The sequence below is a fragment of the Vipera ursinii genome (genome assembly GCF_947247035.1).
Source record: "Vipera ursinii genome assembly, chromosome: 2".
Lineage (NCBI taxonomy): Eukaryota > Metazoa > Chordata > Lepidosauria > Squamata > Viperidae > Vipera > Vipera ursinii.
This window is the reverse complement of record NC_139513.1, coordinates 118,365,136-118,380,609: the sequence shown is the minus strand read 5'-3', so window position 1 is coordinate 118,380,609 and position 15,474 is coordinate 118,365,136. Positions and strand designations below refer to the sequence as shown.

The 15,474-nt window shown below is 40.4% G+C and overlaps 1 protein-coding gene across 1 annotated transcript in view; it reads right to left on the bottom strand.

The window, feature by feature from the left end:
• Positions 1 to 3,765: 3,765 nt before the first annotated feature.
• The window catches only part of CYGB (cytoglobin), a 63,985-nt gene continuing 52,276 nt past the window's right edge, over positions 3,766 to 15,474 (bottom strand). The window contains exon 4 of the mRNA XM_083356586.1: positions 3,766 to 3,877. Coding sequence (XP_083212712.1) covers positions 3,803 to 3,877 — 75 coding nt within the window. The 3' untranslated portion in view covers positions 3,766 to 3,802. The remainder of the gene's footprint in view (positions 3,878 to 15,474) is intronic.

The window sequence follows — 15,474 nt, the reverse complement described above, 5'->3', positions numbered from 1 at the left end:
GCATAACATATTTGAAAATCTCCCAAAGTTTTCCTATTAAGATAAAAATCGAGGAAATTACTAATGGTAATTTGTTGAAATGACCCAAAGATCATGCGATGATATTTTTATGATACAGGTAGTCCTCAAATTACGGCCCTTTGTTCAGTGACTGTTTGAAGTTAAGATGGTGTTGAAGGAAGAGGACTTATGACTGGTTCTCAGATTTCGATAACACTTTTTGATAAGTGGTTTTGGGCTATGAAGGAAAGTGTTCGGGAGGCACTGGATGTAACGGTATGTGAGAATGACCTTGTGAGACAAGGGGAAAAGATGCTACTGAGGTAATGATCAGATAAAAAGTGGAGGAGCCTGCAACTGCTTAAAGGGCTTAAAGGGCAAAGAAAGAAAGAAAGTTAAAAAGAATCTGCCCTAATGTATCAGACTGTTAAAAGTGAGAGTGAGATATTTGTACTTTGGAAAGTCTTGTTAATGTAGCCTTCCAATAAAGTAGAATGAGCTCATCTGTCTGGTTTACCTGGGAGGGCTGACCCTGAGCTAGACTAACAGAGTCCATCATTTTGCCTCATGGGCTGCCATCCACATGCTATAAACTAGAATGTCTCGTGGCTCTCCTTTTCTTGGCATAAAACACAGCAAAAACACAGCAGCTACATGATTATACTTTCCCACGTACTACAGCCATTGCTATAGTAAAAGCAGGATTAAAAACCAGTGGAAACATAAGTGGTGGACAGGCCTGGTAGAGGAGCACACTGGGTGTATAAACTTGCATTCTTTTAACCTCTGTTTTTAATGGCCTTAAAGTGGAATACACACTTGCAAAAAGCACGTTTTTGCAAATGAAGGCATGCTTTGTTGGAGTTTAGCATACAAAGGAAATCACAGGGGAAGAGTTAGGGCAATATAAAATCCTGAATCTATATGTTTATTTTGAGCATTAGAATATCTACAAGTCTGAGACTGGTCTGCTGTAGAATTAACAATAATAAAATATTAATTGATTACTCTTGGGTAGTCCAAAGGGATACAGTGTGTTGATCCCTAAATGTACTGGACTTCAATTTCTATCAGCCCCAAGTAGCATGGTCAATGGCAAGGACATTGTGAGTTGTAATCCAAAACATCCAGAAGGCTCCATATTGCCTATCTCTGGATTAACCTATCCTGCCATAGATGATTTTCTATTTTTTATGGAGACAACACAGAATGGTAACACTTATAACAAGGAACTGATGTATAAAGATTAAACAAAATCACAAGACAATATATTGGCAGCATACAGAAGTCATACAAATAATACAGAGGAAAATTACAACAGGGTTCAGCCAGTACGTTGGGTAATAAACAAGAGGATTTAGTACGATAAGGAGGAAAACATTCACAAATCACTGTTCATAGCACCAGAAGCCCATTTTATAAAATACAATATTAAATTATATGTATTAATATTTATTATTTTATACAGTGCCGTATTCTTGTGCATGGCTGTTTAACAGATAATCCCCATGAGAAACAGCTTTTTGCTCCCAAGGACCCTACAATTCAAAGTTTGGAAGAATTGGGAATGAAATGAATGAGAGTCAGTAAAAAGCTATAAGTACCGTCACAGCCTGGTACCCTCCAGCTATACTAAACAACTCTGATCACCCCTTCCAGCATAGCCAACGGGAATTCTAACCCAGCACATTGGTAGGGCCCTGGCTGGCCAAGGCTATTCTACTCTTACTTTGCCTTTGACCTGCACAAGCTCTGAGTTTTTCAGTTCATTTTACATTTCCATCACCAGCTTGCTACAGGCAAGATTATGCTGTGTTTTTGCTTTTGTTTTGCATTCTTGCTTGGCTATCCCTTTTTCATTTATAATAAAATTACTTTAGTCAAAACTGTCTGGTTTGTGTGTATGTACTTACACACACACAGAGAGAGTTTTCACTAAAGTAACTTAGTCTATGTATGCAATGTAACAGTCAAGATTTTCCCACCATCTTGTCTGTTTGTGTGTGTGTGTGTGTGACAGAGAGAGAGAGAGAGAGAGAGAGAGAGAGAGAGAGAGAGAGAGAGAGAGAGAGAGAGAGAGAGAGAGAGAGAGAGAGAGAAGACAAATTGTTATGGATTGAAATAATATAGTTCCAAATTTTTAAGGGCTAACAAATTGCTTCAGGGGTAAATTAATGTGCACATATTTTCCTTCCAGAAATGTCATTGTACTTTGAAAATGAATTTCAAAATACATTTAGATTGTGATATGGGATCATGGTGTTATTGTAGATGACTTTCAGAATTTAAGGTCATATTTTTTGAGGAATGTGTTGGAATTTAGTAATAGTAGAGTCCCTTTTAGCATGAAAAAATGTGTATTTATAAACATTAGAACTGTCATATTTTGTAACCAGTCTAGATTCTTGCATCTTTAATGGCAGATTGGCTGATTCCTTATTTCCATGTCATGAAGGATTCCCTTCTGATTTTTCCAAATCTGTTCTCTATTAAATGAACAGCCAAGTCAGCCAATGGTCAGATTTTTCCCTTCTACTTAGGTGGCAGTGCTACTTGCTGGAGTTGATTGGTGGTTGTATGAACATAAAAATCTTATCAGAAATCCTTTCAAATCTAATTATGGGAATTGGAAGGAAAGCATTAAAAAGGGAAAGATTAAAAAAAATGATTGTTATCCCAAACTTATCTTGGCATGGTATTGCCAACTCCACAGCAATAACCTTATGTACAGTTAGACCTGCATAAACCTCATTCACTTACATGGGATTTATTCTGTTACAATTGCTCACAAAAGGGGTGTAACGAAGAATGTCCTTCCGCGTCCACTTTTTTGTAAGAAGCCCAATAAGACCTCAGAAAACCAACATATATAGGACTGGATGAAATGATTCAACTCAACCCACACAGAGAATTTCTTAGGCATCATGAAATAACTATAAATTAATATATTGATTTCTTCTTTTAATACATCATTTTTTGGTTTCAGGTGTTTTAGGTATTCAAGCTTTGGCTAAATCTTCTACAATAGCAAGACTTCTAAAGTTAGTTTTGTAAAAGGGGGAAAAACATTGTAATGAAATACAAAACTAAGAAGAAAACAGTGAGGACTGCAAACACAATTCATATAATTCCAGAGAAACTCCAGTCCAGAGGAGATAGCAGTAGAGAAAAGCGTAAATGATAAGACAAGACTAAGCCTCGTCTCACGGTGCAGATTTTGAAATCTAGACTAAATGTATTGAGATCAAATGTCTTTTTAAGGACATGGTCAGAATGTATCATGCGGAAATGAGATCCTGCAAGCACTTATGCACATATCACTAGTATTTTGGGGGGTGGGGAAGCAAGGACACTCACATTGTCATCGGCAATATATGGGCACAAAAGTACTTGCAGAAATCAAATATTGGAACTTGTACATTCTCACCTTAGTACAAAAGATGGAAACGTATCAATTCAATGCCATTTGATGAAAAGTCCTCTTCAAGACAGACAAAAACAGTAAGTCTCCAGAGTTATTAATGTGGATGAATCATAACAGTCAAGATCTATATATTTTTTGTTTCCCTCTGGGGAAATTCAATACATTCCCTCCCCCCCGTCACAGTGTACATGATTTGAATTTGCCTGGCTAACCTCAGGGAGAGTGTTTATGCACACCTGGTCTTCTATAGCTTAGCTGGCCTTAGCTATAGAAATTATAAAGCATTTCCACTGACTAATATGTACACGGGATAATTAAAGGAGACAGATGTAGTTCTCTTGGGTGCTATCCTTTTTCCGTCTTCTGAGAGACGGGATTTCAGGTCTGTGGGAGGGGTTCTGCCACTTTGCTGCTGTTCCAGCTGCTGCTGCCACCGCTGTCACCTGGGGGCTCCTAAAAGGAAAAGGGAAAAGGGAGAAAACAAAATCAAAGGAAGCTCAGTTATTATTCACTTCTGGGATTTTTGACAGCTCAGTAAGATATTGCTAGATGTCTGCTGTGATTGCAATGATCTCATGATGTCCATCTGAGGGACCTCACATTCTACCACGGTTGATGGGCCTTATTCCTGGCAAGGGGTGTATAGGATTGCAGCTCTTTGTTTCTGACGTTCACAAATTGCTCTGTGAACCATCTAATCCTGAAAATGAATATCCACAACATGAAAAGAAATTTTTACTAGGGTTTTCTGCTTTTTTCCCCCCCCCTCCCTCCAAGAGGTCGAATTCCCCTCCCAATTCTGCTAAACCGAGCTTCGTTACTGGAAACATCGATCTCACCCAGATTTTTAAAGAGGAATTACATACAACATTATTATTTTTGATATATTCATCACACCTTTTATCCGAGCAACTCTAGAGAGTATAAAACATCCTCCATTGTCCTTTCATCCTCATGGAAAGCTTTTTTTTAAAGCTTTTTCTGGTCATAGGACTTGCTAATAAAAAAAAAGTAAAAATAATGTTCACTCTGCCTCTCAAACACAAGAAAGTGAGGAGTCGTCATTACCCCAAATATCTCCTGGGGCTTGGGAGCTTTTTAATGTCAGCTAACCAGCCCTGCCCTTTTTGCTATATTTTTCTAAAATGGCTATGGATTCACCTGATTGCAGGCCACAGTTTGAAAAATGAGGTATTTTTCTGGTTGCTGAAACATGGATCTGAGAGGGAAGAGGTAATGCCATTTATGGTAGTTGGAAGGCAGAGTTTAAGAGTTTCTCATACCCCATTGAAAAATCCTCTCCCTTTCAGATAAGTGCACTGACTTCAGCTCAATGTACTCCAAGTTCTTTTTTAATTGAATAATTCATAATATTCATCAGGGTCCACTCCAAGCTGGGAATAAACAAAATGGAGACTTCTTTAGAAAGAAGGTTCTTGTTTATTTAGTTGCCAGAAACTTCAGTGACAGCAGCATGTTTCTGGGGTGGCTGACCACGTGGTACTGGGAGTGGTGGGTTTTTATATCTTCTTGGGCTTTGGAGTTATTCCTGTTCCTCAGGCATGAACTTTGACCTGAGGTTCAGTGTGTCCTTTTGGTATTCTGATGGTGGTGGGTTAATCCTATTATGTCCTAAAGGTCATGTCCTGCTTCCCTGTGGCTGTGGCTGATGGCTTTTTTTGGGTTAGGGGTTGTTAGTTCTAGGGATCTTTGTCTTTCTAATCCCATCAGCATCAAGCTTCCTGGCTCTAGTCTTTCTGAAGGGATTATCTGCTTGGGGCTATTAAGAAAACTTGGGCTGGCTTTTCTGCCTTTTTAATATTCCCCCAAATATTTCCTTCTTGGGGGTGGGTGGGTGCTTTATTTCTACAATTGCAACAGGAAAAAAAAAAGAGCAAAGGGCAAGACATGGAAAGAAATGGAAGAGCAATAAATAACATTTAGCAAACGCAGTTAGTAGCGAGTATTATGGGACAAACTATAGCAGTATTCCTCCCACTGGAACAGTTGACATTACAGTACCTTCTGTGCAGGCAAACATGTTTGTCTTATAATGCTTAATAAATGTACATAGTTCTGCTCAGGTTACCACCCTACAATTATCTGCTGGTGGGATTCCTTCTATTAGAGCTGTTGATATAGGCTGTGCTGCTGGAGAGAAGCTGTTCCTTGCCAAAGGAAAGCAGCCTGCTGGTAATAGAGACAAATAGGCCATTGGCTTTTCACCCTCCTACCACATATTTGAGATATATTCCCAGCAAACCACATATCTACCTTGTGCCTGGTTGATTCTTCCCTAATGGGAAGGTCAGGATGTTTCCTTCATCCTGAGCTGTTTCTCTTTGTATCTGAAGTTGGGGAATGGCAGGATTTTTTCTCTGTTTTTCTGTGAATGCCAGAACATTTCTTCCTCCAACTGTGAGTATGTTGCCCCATGCACCTCCCCTCCATCATCTTGTGACCCATGAGTGATGGCATAAAATTGAGGAATATTTTCCTTGGTTCTTTTGCCTTGCCTAGTAGTAGTGTATTTGTTTGGGCAGGCTGGGAACCATTAGTTGTTTCTCTAACTGCTTCTTACCTGAAAAAGTTTGGACTATCTTTTGGCTGAAGGAGTGAAGATGGTCTTCTCATGTACTTACTCTCAACACAATATTGATCACGTTTTATACTAGGATTGTGTCAATAGACTCTACACTTAGTTCATTTCCTGAAATGGGCTTAATGGTGGATTACTACCCAGTGCTGTCCCATCCCTCTCCACCCGTAGAAATATCTGCCAGGTGTTATTTGCTGATTGTCTCTTAGGCAGCTGGTTAATGTGTGAAAATCCCCTCTGTGTTAAATCCAGGACAGGAAAAGAATCTAAGCAGATGATTCCCAAGATAAGTCTTTTTGGTTCATCCCCAAAGCAGAAACTCTGCTGCCAGAAAAACCAGCTCTAGAAATGGAAGGAGGAAATGGTGTTTGTTTGTTTAATGTTAGATTTCCCATCACCAGGGTCAGAATTCTCTCACCCTCTGCAGATGAAAACTCAAAATATCCTCTATCACCTCTGAGACTTATAGCTCGAATCAAAATGACACTGGATAATTCAGTTGCCTGCTGTAGATGTTGATTAAATCTTCTCATACTATACTATATCTATAAATTAGCATGATTAGCGTAGCTGAGTGGTAAGGATGACCTTAATAAAGCTGTTAAGTATTTACCAATCTGAAGAGCCAATATCTTATGAAAACAAACAAGAACTCTTCCTTTTGAGTAAAGAAGCATTGTGTGGCCAGGGGAAGAGAAGGACTGAGGAATTAGCTGAGTCCATTAAAATGACGGCTTGGCAATTATTTGATACTTAGAGGCTCTGGGGTACCTTGAGGGCTATTGGCAGGATTTTTGCATGAAGACAGAAACGGAAATTTTCCATATTCTATCCCTCTGTGAAATATGAAGATTGATGCTGTGTAATTTCTGCTCATTAACCAGCTTCCCATGTGTGGAGAACAGAACAGGAAGTCAGTGGCAAAAGACAAATTCTCTTTGTGCCTCCTTTTTTATCTTGCTTTGGGTTTGTTTTTGTTTTTGTTTAGGGTTGAAACCTGTCCCCAGAGATTTCCCTCCCCCCAAAACATTAATATATTTCTGGATCCCACATATTCCACCTCAGTCTTCACTACCTAGTAATTAATCTTTTTCTTGCCAAACACTGTGGGAATTAATCTTGGTCCAGGCTGACATAGTTTATATTAAGCACTCCTCAAATAAACCAAATTGTTTTGAGCAAACGAAGAAGAGACAATAAAGTCAGTTCTTGCTTATCACAGCAGGAAATTAAATCCCTCCCTCCCTCCCTTCCTTTCTGCAAGAATTTAGAAGAAAATCTAAGTCATGGGATGAAAGCAACTGAGATTGACTGTTAAAACCAAGAGCACTTTTCAGGGGTGGGTTCATTGTATTAAACCATCTAATACTGAATGGGATTGTGTGGGAATCATGTTATTTGGAAAGGATCTGGTGCTTTCCAGTAACAATACAGGTAGTCATCCTCACAATATGACCATTTGCTGAGAGACAACTTAAAGTTACAAGTCATTGAACAAATAATACTTATGCCAATCCCCAAATTTATGATGATTGCAGTGCCCCCAGTGTCCTGTGAGCAAAATGTTGGTGCTTGGTAGCTCACTAGCACTTATGACTATAGGGGTACTTCCACCCCCACTCCATCTCAGCCCTTTTGGCTGACTTGCACAGCAGCACTCTTGACGATGGTACTGGGGCTGATCTAGATACCTGGGGCCTTCAACAATCTCAGCCAGATGCCACCACCCGCAGGCTACTACTTCAGCCAAGAAGTGCCACCTCAAACTCTCACCACAGCCAGGCACTCCGGCTCCATATGCAAAGTCCCAGCTGGTCTGCCACCCTGCGCTCTGCAGGCCCTGTTGCAGCCAACTAATCTTCACTGTTTTCTTCCCAGTGCTGACAGGATGCATCTGGCCTGACCCTTTGCAAGGCAGTGGGCTGGCTGTGCCAGGCCTTCTTCCCAAGTCCATTTACACTATTCTCAAAATAGCATATTTGGACCACAATGCAGTGTTCTTGTGATGCTTTGCAAGGCCTCAAAAGTTTTCCGAAGGCTTTCTGAAGCATTACGAGAATGGCACACGCCATTTGGGGAATGGTATGTGTTATTTGGAGAACAGTGGGAGCAGCCTCAGGAGAAAATGGCCAGCAGATGTCTCACATAGGAAGACAGTAAAGGTCAGCTGGACTCAGCAAGGACTGAGGAGTGCAGGCCAGCTGGGTTGACTGGGGCTTTGCACTGTGGCACTGGGATGACTGGCCACCCAGTGTGGGGCTTGAGGTGGCTCTGCTTGGTGGTGCTGAGACTAAAATAAAGCCCAGATGACGGCTGAAACTGTCAATTGCTCTGTTGTAGGAGATGACCAGGTTGAGACTGAGGGAGGGGGTCAAACCCATCATCAGTCATGAGTCTGTTTACACTCACAAGAGATTTACGTCCAGCCCACCTTGAATTCCTCTGACTCTAACCTACCACCATTTTGCTTGGGCTGTTTGTAGTTCAGATTCTTGTAGAGACCTTAAGCTTGCAATAAATCTTTGTACCCATTTGAACTGCCTGGATCTCCTGATTTCCCCGGCCCCTTGACACCTGGGCCTCTGCCCTGGTGCTGCCACCACAAACGAGTGCCACTGGGCAGGGTGGTCAAAAGAGAAAAGATAAGGGTAGAGATATTTTACCAAGGATCAGGACTGAAAGGGACCAAGCCAAGAAGGCCTAACATCTGGTAAGATTTGGTTAATGCTGTCACTAAGCAAAGCAGTCACATGACAACATGCTTTATGACTGCATCACTTAGCAGTAGCAGTTCTGGTCCCAATTACTGTTGTAATTCGAGGACTATCTTTTATTGTCCAAAACCAGCACGGCTATATAGAGGTGCTTTTCTTCAATAATAACTTGAGCAATTTGTTGTTGTTGTTGTTAGTTGCGAAGTCGTGTCTGACCCATCGCGACCCTATGGACAATGTTCCTCCAGGCCTTCCTGTCCTCTACCATCTTCTGGAGTCCATTTAAGCTCACGCCTACTGCTTCAGTGACTCCATCCAGCCACCTCATTCTCTGTCGTCCCCTTCTTCTATTGCCCTCAATCTTTCCCAGCATTAGGCTCTTCTCCAGTGAGTCCTTCCTTCTCATTAGGTGGCCAAAGTATTTGAGTTTTAGCTTCAGGATCTAGCCTTCTAAAGAGCAGTCAGGGTTGATCTCCTCTAGGACTGACCGGTTTGATCGCCTTGCAGTCCAAGGGACTCGCAGGAGTCTTCTCCAGCACCATAGTTCAAAGGCTTCAATTCTTTGGCGCTCAGCCTTTCTTATGGTCCAGCTTTCACTGCCATACATTGCAACTGGGAAGACCATAGCCTTGACTATACGGATTTTTGTTGACAGGGTGATGTCTCTGCTTTTTAGTGTGCTGTCTAGATTTGCCATGGCTTTCCTCCCAAGGAGCAAGCGTCTTTTAATTTCTTGGCTACAGTCCCCATCTGCAGTAATCTTGGAGCCCAGGAAAATAAAATCTGTCACTTGAGCAAAGCATTCCTGCAAATCCCTTCATCAAAGTAGAAGGACTCCCCCCGCCCCCTTAAAACAGCTGTTTTGCTTCATCTGGCAGCAGGTTCTTCTGCATACGGGCATGTTCTATACAGAGACTGCTGTTCATGAGGCAGATCAGGCCATCAAGGCAAACTTCCCCATCTCAACTCTCTTTTGAGGTATAGACTCAGGACACTGTCTGAAGTAGGCAACAACCAATTTCACAGTGATTTGCCCTGTTAGCTTTTCAAAATGAGAAGTGTCAAAGCGGTTAATAAGCAGGATGCACTGTGTTTTAAAAAGTTCTATTATTTCTGTAAAGATAAAATCATGGTAAGTCACACCAACATAGATAAAACAAGGAGTCTCAAACTCAGTAGTGCCACTACTTAATAAATTTCAAACAGACTTGACCTTTCTCATCAGAATTCAAGAATCTGCTGGAAATAATACAAGCTATCTAAAATTAAATATAGAGTCTTGAGAAATGCAGTGGGTTTGGAATGTGAGGCTGACAGCCCTTTAATATAAAGTATTCCCTCTGATCTGAGAGACATTTCATCATAATAGGAAGTTATATATTCAATCCTGGTTCTCCACTTAATGAGGAGAATAAGTTTGCAATTCCTGTTGAATGTGGAGGGTGAAAGTATGAATGTTTACAGAGTTTTTTTTCTTACTTAACCTCACTTTTAATATTACAGATGTGGTATATAATCAAGCAATTTTAAGGATTCTTTCCGTTTGCAGTCCAAAATTCACAGTTCATACTTCTTCTAAGAACTGGGATAATATAATACAATTTTCTACCATGTGTCCTACTGAGCAAAGCTATGCACATCAAGCTCTGTTTTTTTAAAGCAATCAATAAAAGTCAAATTCCAGTATTTGGAATCGTTTGGATATGAGACAGGTGTCCAATAAAAATAAAATAAAAATAAAATAATTTTTTAAAAAAATAAATTTGCTTGAGTACAATTAAAACTGAAGGCTAAACCTCACTTTTTCTTGTTTGCAAAAAAGCCTAAAATAATTAATTTTTAATTGCTTTTTAAAAATAAAAATAACCAAGCCTCCAAATCTTCAAAAGTACATCAGGAGACAGCTCAACAGGAAGGTTAAAAAAATGTATGGATGCCTTGGCTTTCATATGGGAGGCTGTGCCAAAGGGCTAGAACTGCCATTAAGAAGGTGCATTTCACCTGATCTATCAGGTGGCAACATTTAAGGGAGCACACATGGATTGTACCCACTCTAGTTAATCTGGTAGAATGGGAAAACACCCTGATGGCCCACAAATAGCCATGAAAACTGGATTTTTTGAAGAAAATAAGAGGGCTAAGGACTGCAGTGCCTGCTTTAAATTAAACCTCACCTATGCTGAAGGTATTTTTCTTATCTGGCCTGAGATTCATTCATTTCTTTACCATACCTACGTATTAGTTAACCCTTTTGTTGCTTCAGCTGGATGGGATGAAGGATATACGGTAATAGAACTGCGATTGTCAACAATATTCTAATGGCATTGCTTGCTTGCTTCCCCAATTATCTCTTTTTCAGCAATTTCATGCTGACATTAAATAGGAGAGTTAAATAAAGTAGAATTCCTATGGGTTTTATATTCAGAGGGCGATAGCTATTCACCCTGGACAGCAGTAAATAAGTAGCCTGACTTTTTTTTTTGAGATCACTGAGTAAATAAACTGGTCCAAAGCAGGGATTGTGGGATTTTGTCTGGAGGGACAAACAATGCCCACTCCTAATTCAAAGTGATAGTTGTGCAATGTGACTGTCCATGCCTATTCTAACAAGCCTCCCTTGCTGGCACTTCTACAAATTCCCTATTTTTTTTCCTTTTGGTTGCGGGGTATTATTTTTTTTTTAAAAATTATCTCTCAAAGAGAAGGAAAGATACAAGACTTGAGGTACTATAGACAGATGTACCATACTCTGAACTTGAATATACACTGAGCAGCCAGTTATTGTGCCCACATTTTGCTCTGAATCAGTAAACGCTAGAGTTGGCCATTGAGAGCAATTTACCTGGCATAGATGGGATTGTCTGTCAGCACTTCTGTTAGACAACAATCTTCGCCACAAAGGGAAAGTAACATTTTGCCTATCCACTGGCGCAGACAGAGCCTCCTCAATAAGAGCAATTTATAAAATTTGAGTAACAAATTTTTAAAAAAGCTCCCCAATACGTTTGAGTGGGAAATTTTAACATAGTAAGTGTCACATACGTCCTACTACTTGCACACCCAATATATTAGGTGGGAGAATTTTCATTAGCTCTAAGAGTATCACATTTGTCAACTCAGCTTCATTTATAAATCGACATCGTAATTCTGGGGCCAAACTAAATGCTACAATTGCAGCCACATCTCATATATATGCTTGCCCCTTGCATAGTTTTCTTCAGCAAAAGTGTTCTTCCCAAAAGTGTTTTTCCAAAAGGCAACTGGACTTTCTTGGTTTTTTCCCTTTGGAAACATTTCACTTCTCATCCAAGAAACTTCTTGGAGAACTGAAGAAGCTTCTTGGAGGAGAAACGATACATTTTCAAAAGGAAAAAAAAGCACAAGAAAGTACAGTTGCCTTTTGGAAAAGCAGCTTTGGGAGAATCATAACCTGGATGGTTGAGAATCTCCACAGACCTTTAGTAAAGGGAATTTACTGAACAAATAGGAGATAGGAGAAAGTACTGTAACTGCAGCCATCTCTGGGCAGTCTGTCTTTCCCAGAAATTCTCCTACTAAATTCTTTGCCCCAGTTGTTCAGATCAGCTTTGCAAAATCTATGCAGGGCTGCTTGGAGGAGAGAAGAGCAAGGACAGTTTCAAAGGGAAATAGACATTGTTTCTTATAGGGAAGAGCCATTTCCTTCTTGTGTATGATTTAGCTCCATTACATCCCCTTTATCTCCTTCAGCTTGCCACATTGTGTCCTTGGCAAAACATTTTGGCACCTAGATAAAGCCAGCTAATAAATATGAAGGCAACATTATGTGCCTGCTTGTCTAAGTCCCAGAATTTGGGTTTGCGGGTCAGATAGAAATGGTTGTTTTTAGCATCAAATTCTAAGTGCAAGCCTGAGGCAGGGGAGCACAACATTCTCAAGGATGCTGAAATCCTTCTCTCAGGGGCAATCCATCTTGCCTTTCACTTTTTCATTTCCTTTTGTTCTTACACAACTGTGTACATGGCCAAAATCAAACAAAGTCATGAAGCACGCCTGCAGGCAGGTTAAAAAGAGGGGGAAAGATAATCAAGGAAGGATTTCTGGCAAATAAGAAGCTGACGTGAAGCATTCAAACATTCCTACAGTTGAGCTGTGTGTGTGATTCAAATATCATTAGATCTCATGTTCAATACGCAAGGAGAAAGTATATATTATTACAGAATAGAGCTGGAAGGAACCTTGGAGGTCTTCTAGTCCAGCCCCCCACTTAAGCAGGAGAACCTATACTTTCTCAGACAAGTGAATGTCTAGCCTCTTCTTAAAAATCTCCAGTGATGGAGTGCCTACAATTTCTGGAGGCAAGCTGTTCTACTGGTTAATTGTCCTCACTTGTCAGGAAGTTTCTCCTTAATTCTAGGTTGCTCCTCTCTTTGTTCAGTTTACAACCTTTGCTTCTTGTCCTGCCCTCTGGTGCTTTGGTAAATAATGTGACCCCTTCTTCTTTATGGCAGCCCCTCAAATACTGGAATACTGCTATCATGTCTCCCCTATTTCTTCTTTTCTTTAGGCTAGTCAGACTCAAGTCCTGCAGCTGTTCTTTGTATGTTTTAGTCTCCAGGCCTTTAATCATCTTTGTTGCTCTTCTTTGAATTTTTTCCAAACTCTCAACATCTTTTTTGTGATATGGTGACCAAAATTGGCTGCAGTATTCCATGTGTTGTCTTGCTAGGGTTTTATAAAGTGGTACTAATACTTCATGTGATCTTGATTCTATCCCTTTCTTTATAAAACCCAGGATTGTATTAGCTTTTTTGGCGGCGGCTGCACACTGCTGGCTCATAGTCAGGTGATCATCCACTAGGACTCCAAGGTCTCTCTCACAGTTACTGTTTTTAAGCCAGGTCTTGCCCAATCTGTACTTGTACCTTTGATTTTTCCTGCCTAAATGTAAAACTTGGCTTTTTTTCCACATTGAAACTCATTAATGGCTTGGGTCCGGGTTATCTGAGGGAACACCTGCTGCCGGCATCAAGCTCCCTTCGTCCCCTGCGCTCCCACAGGGAGGGCCTTCTCAGGATACCGCCGGTTAAGGAATGCCGGCAGGTTATTCCTAGGGGAAGAGCATTCTCTGTGGGTGCGCCTGCCGTCTGGAATGATTTACCTGTGGAACTTAGGACCGCCCCGATCTGCGTTCGTTTCACCGGGACCTGAAAACCTGGTTTTTCGATCTATCAGGCCTGGACTGAAGGGGTTTTAGCTTTTTAAATGTTGTTTTAATTGGGCTTAATTAATTTAATGTATTTTAATTCTATATTATTTTTATATTGTATTTTATGCTGCCCTGTAAACCGCCCTGAGTCCTTCGGGAATAGGGCGGTATAGAAATTTAATTAAATAAAATAAATAAATAAATAAATAAATTATGTTGGACAGGACCCAATGTTCAAGTTTGTCAAGATCTTTTTGGATCCTGAGTTTGTCTTCTGGAGTGTTGGCTACTCCTGCCAGTTTGGTGTCATCTGCAAATTTGATAAGTTCCCCTTCAATTCCCTCATCTAAGTCATTTATGAAGATATTGAAGAGTACTTGACCTAAGATGTAACCTTGTGGCACCCCACTGCTTACTACTCTCCATGTAGATGTAGTGCCGTTGAGGACTACTCATTGAGTATGGTTTGCCAGCCAGCTACAGATCCAGCTGGTGGTGATGTTGTCCATTCTACCTTTTTCTAGCTTACCAAGGAGTAGGTTGTGGTCTACCTTATCAAATGCCTTACTGAAGTCCAAGTATACTATGTCCACAGAATTTTGCTGGTCTACTAGTTTAGTTACTTTATTGAGGAATGAAATAAGGTTGTTTGGCATGATCTGTTTTTGATAAACCCAGGCTGGCTACTAGTTATAACTTTGTTTGCTTCTAGCTGTTCACAGATCTATTTTTTGATTATCTTTTCCAGGATCTTCCCAGGTATTGCTGTTAGACTGATTGGTCTATAGTTTCCTGGGTCTGTTTTTTTTTCTCCCTTTCTTGAAGATGGGAACCACATCAGCCCTTTTCCAATCCTCAGGTACTTCTCCATTGCTCCAGGATTTTTGAAAGATATGGTGCAGTGGTTCTGAGATAACATCTGTCCACTCCTTCAGAACTCTGGGATGTAATCTGTCGGTTCCCAGTGATTTATATTAATCAAGGTCGGATAGGTGTTCTCTTCACTATTTTCTTGCTTATTTTAATTTTTGTATGTAGGAGCTGAATGTATATATGCCTCAAATCTCCTACAAATGACTTTGTCTTTAGAACTTCAGAGCAAGTGACAGTTGGGAAAAGTGTCATATTACAGGTTTTTTTTTAAAAAAATTTTTTAAAGGATTTTACAAGATTGAACTTGGATGAGGGCTCAGCTGAAAACAGTTAGAAACCCTCATATTGATATGTGAAAGTTCCTTTTATAATCTGGTAAAATGAGGACCCAGATTGTCGGGGGCAATAAGCTGACTTTGTAAAAATGCCGCTTGGGGTGTGTGTGTGAAAGCCCTAATAAGCAGGCATATACATAGAATGAAGGCTACTGCTAAGCTTGTAAGCCGCCCTGAGTCTTCAGAGAAGGGCGGGATATAAATGGAATTTAAAAAAAACTGCACAAAAATCCATAGAGGATCTGCTTATGTGGGCAAGTTGGCTAAGCATTGCAGTCACATACCTAGTTCTTGCATGCTTCAATAGATCTTTGGTCTAACACTTTTTCCTGCGTTTCCTC